Source organism: Cryptomeria japonica, chromosome 1 (genome assembly GCF_030272615.1).
Source record: "Cryptomeria japonica chromosome 1, Sugi_1.0, whole genome shotgun sequence".
NCBI classification, from domain to species: Eukaryota; Viridiplantae; Streptophyta; class Pinopsida; order Cupressales; family Cupressaceae; genus Cryptomeria; species Cryptomeria japonica.
In genome coordinates, this window is record NC_081405.1 from 421,347,422 (window position 1) to 421,358,007 (window position 10,586).

General features: G+C 37.7%; 1 protein-coding gene across 1 annotated transcript in view; it reads left to right on the forward strand.

The window, feature by feature from the left end:
- The window catches only part of LOC131065318 (uncharacterized), an 82,341-nt gene extending 76,288 nt beyond the window's left edge, over window positions 1-6,053 (forward strand). The window contains exon 4 of the mRNA XM_057999795.2: window positions 5,499-6,053. Within this exon, the coding sequence (XP_057855778.1) occupies window positions 5,499-5,696 (198 nt within the window). The 3' untranslated portion in view covers window positions 5,697-6,053. The remainder of the gene's footprint in view (window positions 1-5,498) is intronic.
- Window positions 6,054-10,586: the final 4,533 nt, after the last annotated feature.

Consider the following 10,586-nt stretch of genomic DNA (forward strand, 5'->3'; position numbering starts at 1 on the left):
TTTTTAAAATCCAATTTCTTAACCATTTTTTCAAAAAATCTTATACTTTTGGTTTGCCAATGTTTCCCCAAATGATTTTTGTTACTACGATAAAAGGTATTGCAATTGTGGAATATGATTTGATAAGCTTTCTAAAATATTGAATTAACTCTACAAAACTCCTTGCCTGAATCACAATGAAATTCTTGGATCACTTCAAAATGACTTTTACTTTTACTATTTGTCTGTTAACTTTTGATCTCAGTTACTTCATAGACTTAGTTAATATTTGATCTGACTTAGACAACTATTTTGTGTATTTGGTGACTGCTCTCAAAAAAAGATAACTGATTATTTGCCTATGTAATCAGTAATATGAATAGAAACAACAAAAAAATATTTTCTACGATTCACAGTTGAACTCTAATTTATTTGCTCTTTATATCTCTATGCTATGGAAATGCCCTGAAGTTACTTAAAAAAATATTTTTTCTCTTTTTCTACAATTTTTTATGTTTTTTTTAAATCCGATTTTTTCCCAATTTTTTGCCAATTTTTTTTAAAAAATCTTATACTTTTGGTTTGCTGATTTTTTCCCTAAACAGTTTTTGCTGCTATGGTTTTACCATAGTAGGTTATTATTTATTGTTCAATTATCCTTAGTTCATAAGGAGATATATTGTGTCATAGTCAAGTTGTATTATTTTGTTGACAATAGCGTCCATTGTTGTGCCAAAATGTAAAAGTGTAATAAAAAATAAAAAATAAACAATTGTGTCAATTGGAGTGCATCATCGGTGGTACCTAACACTCCTTGTAAGAAGTTCACATCAAGGGGGGGGAGATTATTATTTCCTCACAATTGATGAAATGAGCCTCAAGAGTCAAATTTGCTAAGTAGCAAACTAACTGGAGGATGGAGGCACAACCTCGGAGGACATTTAACTACCTCTCGTTAGTCACTAGCGACAGAGTCATGAAATTGCATTAGTGGCAAAACTATTCGCGCCAAAATGACTAAAGCCGAGATCAGTTTTTAGGTGCTAGCAGAAATTGTCTCATATCATTTGTGATTAGAGTGGCAATGATCTATAATGGTGGCTGCATACGTGACGAGGGCTTGGTGTTCAAGCTTTTTATGTAAGTGATTGGATGTGTTTGTCCCCAATCACTATTGTTGGTTGTATGTGTTTGTCCCCATTCACAAGATGGTGTAAGTGATTGGAAGTGTTCGTCCCCAGTCACAACAATTGGTGATTATGATTGGATGTGTGTGTCCCCAATCATAATTGTTGTGAGTAGATCTGTGTGTCCCTATTCTTAACCTTGATGTTGGATAGATGTGTTTGTCCCTATCCTAACTTGATGTAAGACCTTGGATAGATGTCTTAGTCCCTATCCTTGGTTCCATGGATAGATGTGTTTGTCCCTATCCTTGGATGAAACTACGGTAAGCGTGGTGAGGCTAGTTCTACCATTGCTTGTCATGAGTAGATGTGAATGACCCTACTTATACCTTATAATGAACTATTGAATGTGGGTTGGTCCACTACCCCCATTTGGAGAATGATGCAATATGGGGGGGGGTGTGCTAGGAATATTGCATCGTTAAGTTTATTAGGTTTGATAATTAGAATAATTTAATGTTAAAATAAAAGAGTTATAATAAAAACTCACGTATTTATTCTAGGTGTGAAACTAATTAGTTGGGATTGTAATATGAGTTGTTCAATCAACTTGAAACAACTCATATATTTGGAGAGTTGTTTCCTATAAAATAGGATCTAAAAAGTCCTATAAACATGTATTCAACAAAATGAGAGATATAGAACAATCGTATTTATTATTGTTTGCATATTTTCTTGTTATCTATCTCTAGTTTTCAATAATGATTGCAACAGTCGGCAGCTATACGCAATGTACACTTCACCCCTATAATTGTCACTAAGTCAAGCCAAACTAGCTGCATGAAACCTCATATATAGCCAATTTAACACCTTGTACATGTACCTTTAGATAACAGCAGCATTAAAATTCCTAGGGATGCCTTTCTTTTATATCAGGGAGGGCATTAAGTGGATGTGAGAGTGTGATAGCAATGATAGATATTGCACAGAAACTGATGCCAGATCCAAGAAATGATATTGGGAAGGAATGTATATAATGTGGCTCATAACCTATCTGTTATCCTGATTAGTGCACTGATTGGTGGTTCCTTTTAGACCAATAGAAATGTAGTGGTGCATGAGAGCTGCCAGATTAATCATGGTTAAATCAGGAGGAGAACAAAGGAGGAAATGCATGCCTTAAGTACCTTACAAATGTGTGTGACATGGCAGCTAATGCACTCAACATTCATCTGCCTCCAGGTCAAGTTCACGGTGAGGTGGATTCTGTTGTCAAAAGTAGGCAAGACGGTGCTCTTGGTGATCAAATCAAAATAGATTGAAAAATCCTACTTATGTTCTCAGTATGTTGTTTCACTTCACTCTTATATGATGCTGATACACAAACATAATGTTACCGGTCAAGTTGGTCAATACCTTTCAGTATGCTTGCCTGACTGAGTCTTCTCCACTCCAGGGGGGAGCTTCTTTGGTTTGATGTTGGTTCTTTGGAAATAGTAAGTTACACAATAATTCTTTTTTTATATTTACTTTTCTTTCCTGCTCGCTCCATTGGGAAAGAGGACTGGAGAACTGATGTGGGAGGAGGATTTTGTGAGATTGTAGTCTGTCTTGGCCTTGATCTTTAAAATGAAAGAGAGAAGGCACACAAATAAAGGCTGATGATGAGAAAATCGTGTCGAGAGGAGAGTTTACATTTTCCTTCATTTGTTGCTGATAATAGTCTGTCACTTTGACGTTCCAATCTTTTATTTTGCTTGTGGATAATGATTGATGTTGAGCGAGTAAAGTATAAACAGAGTTACAGTGTTTTTGTTTCTAAAGCAAGTATAGAGGAAGGCTGAAAGATCCTCAATCCCGGATACCAAGACAATACTGTTTTTGTTTCAATTGAATCTTTGGCCAACGGTTTAAAGCTCTAAATGGAATTTCTAGAAATCTGATTTTTTTCTTATTTTTGGGAATATAAATAATTGCATAAAAGATAGCAAACAGATTCCAACTATGAAAGGTAAATACATAACAAGAAATTAATCAATACTGTAATCTGAAACAGTACATTCCCGGAATAAGCCAGCAAACTGATTTTTATTTCACAATGGAATTAATGCAAAGATTCAGTGCTGTCTTACAATAATGAAATAACGCCAGCTATAGGAGAATGCTTGGTGTGAGTCAAGAACCTGAGGAAAACTCTGCCTCAAACCCTCCAATACCAATCTGAACACAATGGCGTCCAATGCAAGAGGAAAATGCCTCCAATAACCTCACATGAGCTGCCCAGAGAGAACGCACAAGCTGAAATAGGTAGCCGCCCCTACTGAAACTCCTCAATACTGCCAATATGTGCATTCCAGTACAAGTTCGACCTCTTCCTCTATCAATCTAAGTGCAAGAAAGAACAACTTCAATCACCAATTCCTTGTTGAGGTTTGCGTCCCAACAATCCAGACTTGAGGGTTTTGTCCCAAGCCACTAAATCGCTCCACCAGAGCAATTTCAAGTTTCACAAGTTTCAAATGTCAAAAGATAATGAGAAATTAGGTCTCCATCTCCTTATATCCTCTTCCAAGTGCAAATCAAACCCTAAAGGGGAATTACACTTTGCACTTTAAACAAAATATAATAAAATAACATTTTCCCAATTAAAGGCATCCAGACTATATGAAAAACACTACTTTATTAAAATATCATAACTCATAGCACCAAAAAGCCTCCGGATAGTGAAAATAGTTTATAATAATTTGAGACCTTTCCAATGAGCTATCACACATAGGCATACACGCCCAAATTATTCAGTTATCCCCTTATTACTCCGAAATGGCTATATAAATAGCCTTATTATATTTTATTTAATTCCTAACTTAAGAAATATTAAAATATTTCCCTTAATGCTTTTGAAAGCCCAAATCAACCAAATAATCATGCAACTGACCATGTCACCTGTCTGTGACTGATACCGGACAAGATGGGTCAACTGGCAGTCCCTTCCCTAAAATCTAGGGATGCTCCTAGAAACTAGGGAACACGCCTTGTCGTCCTGAAACTGAAACCATCTGAAAGGTCATGAATAACCTCACGACTGGCAACTGTCATGACCTCCTAAAATTTAGGGATATCCCCTAAAATCTAGGAACTGCTCCAAATTGGCTCCAAATTGCTTGTAAAGCCAAAATCCAGTCACTATATGCACTGAATGAGTCCCAATCAACCTCTGCTAGCCTACGAGACTCCAATGATAGGCCAACTCCTCCGTCTCTGATGTCCACTCTAGAAAGGGGACATGACAAAGGCAACATAAAATCTTTTGTCTTCCTTCTTGTTACTGAAAATAAAGGAGGGGTGATACTGCATCAGGAAGCAGCAATTTTTGATAATTCCAAATGTTGACTGTGAGTGGAAGAGTAAAAATGGCTGTACTTTCCCTTTTCTCTTCTTTTCTGTGATCTCAAAATGTTTCTACCGGAATAATCTGCCTTCTGTATCAGCAGCTACTCCTAAAAAGTTTATGCTAAGAGGAAATGAGTGATATGTGAAAAGAACAGAGGGCCCTTGAGTTCTTCTAGTTAGTTTGGTGAGATATGAAGTGTGTTAGTGGAATGCATTTTCTTGCCAGTTTCTTCCATTTCTATATGCTTGAGAAGAGAGGTAAAAAATGTTTTGGGAAGAGAATGGCTATATGTGCTTGTGTGCTGCCCTTCTCCATTTAAGGTCATTTGACTGTTTTTGATGCCATCTGAGAAGGGGATGAGGAGGATAATCGTTTATTTATGAGTCATGCTAGAAGGATGATATGCTTCTTATGTTTTATTATATCCTTTACACGTATTGATGGTTGTTGTAGCAGATTTGACTTGTCAGAAGTCTTGACAGAATGGCAGTGAGCCTGGATAAAATGGAGCGTTTATGACCTATTATTCATGTTCACTTTTCCTTTAATTTCCCTTCCTGACATCATTAAATAGATATCTCTTGGGTTTTTGCCCCTTGCCAATTCTTTTGTGGGTTTAGTGTCCATAACCATAGGTATTAGTAGCAAAAATATGATAAGCCAAATAACCATATATCTGATAATGCATATTACTTATTAGTCAACACACCTATTTATTGCTTTTCTGCCACTACTTTTATGCTACCTGTCTTTGTTGATATTAAATCTATGGTTTGTTTTAGCAACATTCCTAATCAGTGGAAGTTTTTCCAGCAGAAAGTTTTCTTCCAATGACTTTTTTGGCAGGGATGACCACGCTGTTGCTTGCTCATCCTCCAAGAAGGATTGATTTTTTGATTTGAATCAGTGATCAGTTCTGAATAGATGTAAATTCATTGATTTGTTATGTTTACCATATCGTTTGGCCTTTCCTTATGTGGAGCTGTTTGCATTCAATGCAGGAACTAAACATTAAAGCGGGTTTTGCTATGGAAGGTGATAATGGATCTTTTACACCATCAGATATTGAGCGGGCCCTTTGGAGTGCAGCCATGGGTGTCAAAGAAAAGGTAGATGCATCAGATAGCAAAGAAATAAAAGGTTCAAAGGAAAGTGATGGGCAAAGTAAAAGAAAAAAATCCCGAAGACAATATCATTGATTTCCTTGAATACAAACAAGGAAAGGAACTTGAGATTTTTTTATGTTCCCAATGCCAGATTTTTTGATAAATTGAATTCAAAAAGTTGAATACTCTTTTAACATTCCCTATTTAACTAGTAATCTTGCAACAATTTCCAAAATGATGAATATGTAAAAACACGAAAGAAAATTTGTAGAAGTACCAGTGTAAGGGCTATATAGCTTATGACACCACCTACATGTGGAGAAGGAAGATTATTGTCAAATGTTATGCAAGTTAATTTTTGTGTATACGCAGTCAAACATTACATATGTGATATTGATGTTAATGAAATTCATTTGTTCTATAGAATTCTAATTTCCATTTGTCCTTGGATGATAATCTTCTGGTGTTGCAGCATCGGATGTCAGCTGAATGCATTTGATAACAAAACCCATGTGTAAGTGCTATCAGATTTCCACAATCCATGCTAATGTGTAATAATTTCTTCTGGATTCGATTGTGTAAAATTATTAAACAAAACCCATGTGTATGTTTTTATGTGCTCTACATACTGTTATTATTCAGCCAACTCAAAGCTTTATATGTGCATATTTAATGATAAACTATAAACCTTAAGCTTAATTTTCCAAGGGAATGGCATTTCATGACAATATGTGAATTTAGATTTTAAGTTATTTTCATATTTCTGGGAGGGAGATATTAGTAGTTTATTCCTCTAAACCTAACTTCATTATATTTATTTCATTTTTTTGATTCCTAGGTTCTGTAAACACAGAGAGAAACCATGGTATAAAATAGTTAAGGGACACTACTACTAGCCAGTGTTCCGAGTAATTTTTTCCCCCATAAGATTGATATTTGAATAGTAAAAACAGGGCCATAATCCAAAGTACATACGAGAATATCATAGGCGTAAAATAGCTTTGAGGCCAAGGAACTGTAATGTTCAGTCACTTAATAGGCCGAAGAGGTCTGGATAACCAGAGTTCTTAATCTGTTGCCACGAGAAGTTGAAGCTTTCAAAGCCTAAAAAGATTGAGTTGGATACATGTTATTCTGTCCAACCTCAAACAGAACTGAAATTTTTTGATAAGAAAATAGAAATTGGCAAGTAGCTTGATTATCACTGATCTTGTGTGAGCTATTTGATTGTAGTTCGATTTCATCGATTCCACCAGACATTTCATTTTCCATTGTTCTTTCATAAATTTCCTCACTCCTTTGAATTTGTTCCATTCGGATTTGTATGGACTTCCTTTGTTAGTATGTAAGTGGGGAGGAATGATATACGCCAGTGGCCATAGGATTATGATTTAGGTGAAATAAGGAGTGGACACATTATAGCACACAACTCATCTTAGATAAAGATGGGCCCAAATGTTAGGAAGAAGAAACGAATTTAAACAGCAGATAAACATAATTAAATACACACAACACAGACAAATGAAACACACAGATTTATTATGGTTAGCCTACATCCACATTGAAGCAGGGAAATCATAGATTAATAACCAATCTGGTTTACACATATACACAACTGCAATCAGCTCCAGAAAATTAACCTTTACAAATGAATTACAATCAGCTCTTAAAGAGCTTGCAAGGAGAAGTTGAATAGCCAAGAGTTTTGGCGGCAAAGGAAGGATTCCGTTGGACTTCACTTCCAACAATCTCCCACTGAAGGCCAACGAACTGCTGCAACAAGTAGATTCCCCCACTCAGTCCTGCTATCAGTTATTGGAAAGGCTGAGAGAAGCTCGACAGAAATCGAACTTCTCCCACTTAACCACTTTATAAGTTTCATGTGCATATTTTATCTACATGAAACTTGTCTTCTTCGACCATATGGCGAACATAATGACTGCGAACATCAACATGTTTTGACCGCGGCTGAGATGTCTGATGTTTAGTCATAAAAATGGCATTGCTGTTATCACAAAACAAAGCAAAATCTGATTGCTTCAAACCCAACTCGTTGAACAAGAGTTGCAACCATACCATCTCTTTTGCTCCCTCAGAAAGAGCTATGTATTCAGCTTCCACGGTTGATTGAACAACTGTATGTTGTAATTTTGAAGCCCAACTAATCATTGCCTCGACAAATGTGAAAGCATAACCTGAAGTAGACTTTCTTTTGTCTAAGTCATCAGCAAAATCAGAATCGGTAAACCCTTGCAAAATTGCCTTGTCCTTTCCAAACCATAAACAAAAATCAGAAGTACCCTTGAGATAACGCAAGATATACTTCACTGCCTCCCAATGTGATTTGCCCGGATTAGACATAAATCTGCTCACCAATCACACGACATGAGCAATGTCCGATCGAGTAGACACCATAGCATACATGAGACTTCCAATTGTAGATTTGTATGAAATTATATCCATAAACTCCTTATCTTGTGTTTTTGGACACAATTGAGAAGACAACTGAAAATGAGAGGCTAAGGGTACACAAACAGACTTAGCATCCGCCATACCAATCTGTCCAAGACTTTTTTAATGTAGTCTTGCTGAGATAGTTTGAGTTCTCTCTTTTTCTTATCCCGAAAAATAGTCATTCCTAGAATCTTCTTTGCTGCCCCTAAATCTTTCATGGCAAATTCCTTTGCTAAATGAGTTTCTAGTTCACTCACAATCCTCATGCTTGTGCCGGCCACTAACATATCATCCACATAAAGGAGAAGAATGACAAATTTGCCATTAGGAAGCTTCTTGTAATAGATACAAGGACCAGACTTGCTGCGAGTAAACTTGTGATCAATCATGAATTTGTCAAATTTAAGATACCATTGCCGGGGGGCTTGCTTAAGCCCATACAAACTGCGTTTCAATCTACAATAGAGGTGTTCCTGACCCTTTTTAATGAACCCTTCCGGCTGATGCATAAATAGTTCCTCATCAAGATCACCATGGAGAAATGTCTTCACATCCAGCTGTTCAAGTTCAAGACCCCAGGCTGCAACTAAGCCCAATATTGCTCGGATGGTAGTCATTTTGACTACTGGCGAGAAAATTTCTTTGAAGTCAAGGTCTTGTTGCTGAGCATATCCCTTTACAACTAGTCTTGCTCGAAATCTTTTGTGACCATCAACTTCATCTTTTAGTTTATACACCCACTTATTTCTTAATGCCTTTCTATCAGGCGGAAGTGGCACCAAATCCCATGTCTGATTTCGCAATAGTGTGTCCATTTCTTTGCACATTGCAGCGTGCCAGTTATCACAGTCTGCAATTTTACAAGCTTTTTTGTATGTTGTAGGCTCTGTTTGATCAGAGATGAGCAAAGTAGGTTCAACTTTTTCACAAAACAATAAATCATAATCAAAGAACTTTGCAGGTCGCCTCTGTTTGGTTGATTTCCTCAATTGGCTCTCTGTTTCAGTAGTAGAGTCATTCAATTTTTGTGATCCTTGTTTATCTCTCCCATTGTTAATATGCCTAATAATGTCCCTGTTTTTGTGTCTGGTAATGTCCTTGTCTGCAGGGTAATCAAAGGCTTGTGGATTGTTGTCCACATTGGACTCAGGCAAGTCGCGAGAAACAGAGTCCGCAGAGACATCTTTCTCTACCGACGTTGAACGAGAGAGCAGAGGTCTACGAGAGGGGGCTGCCACATCACTGATGGCAGGGAAGCCATGCAGTGGTGGCACAAGCCCCGTGGAAGCATGCGAGCGCGGGGAGAGGAGCAGGGAGGGCCTGTGGGGTGGGGAGCTCGTGGGAAGCCTGCAGCGGTGGCGAGTCACGCGAGGAGGGAGGTGAGGGAGGCTGCTGTGGAGCTCGTGGAGGTGGGTGTGCTGCATGTGAAGATTGCGCAACATGCTGTGGGGAGAATAGAGCACAATGTGCAGGATGCGATGGAGGTGTAGGGCACCGTGGAGGATGCCCAATCAATTGGGAAGAATGTGAGCCAAAATGCTCACCATAAGGATGATCTTCCAAGTTTCTTGCGACATGAGTGCTATTTAGGGGAGGATTTGCTCTGTTCTGCAGACCCCCAATTTCATAATCGAACGAAGACCAAACATTATCGACACTTACTTTTTCATTCTCAGTTTGAGAATTATATTCAACCGAGGTAGATGTCATAGGGGCTCTCATTGAATGAGAGACCGGAGGCAGAGCACTGGTAGTCGAATTTTGAAACAAAGACATAGGGACATATTCTGTCTCTGATTTATTTGAATCTTGTAGTGCAGGAAAGGAGGTTTCATGGAAAATTACATCCCTGTTGCGAACAATCCTTTTGTGAGTTGGATCCCACAATCTGAAACCAAATTGCTGTGTTACACGCTTCTGCCCAAAATTCCTTGCCTAAACCTGCATTTGACAACATACATCATGCCTTTTCAAGAATTGTTCTATTCATCCTCTCGGCTGCACCATTTTCTTGAGGAGTGAAAGGAACAACCTTGATTCTTCTAATCCCATTATCAGCACAAAAATCATCAAATTCATGTGAACAAAACTCCCCACCGTTATCGGTTTGTAAGCATTTAATCTTATGCCCAATCTGATTTTCAACTAAAGCCTTGAAAATTTTAAATTTTGAAAAGACTTTAGATTTCCTAGAAAGCATATAAATCCATACTTTTCTTGTACAATCATCAAGAAAGGTTACAAAATAGTTAGCTCCTCCAACGGAGGTTACCTCGGTAGGCCCAAAAATATCCGAGTATACAAGCTCCAGCGGTGTTGTCTTTGTGTCACGCCCACCTTTCAAAAAATTGACTCTCTTTTGTTTTCCATAAAGGCAATGTTCACAAAAGGCTAAGTCAACAAGTTTGAGGCTCGGTAGCTGATTTCTTGTGTGGATAACATGGAGTCCTTTCTTGCTAATATGGCCAAGTCTTTGATGCCAAATATCCGCTTTGCTGTCCTCAATTACCATTGCAGCTTCCACTTCAC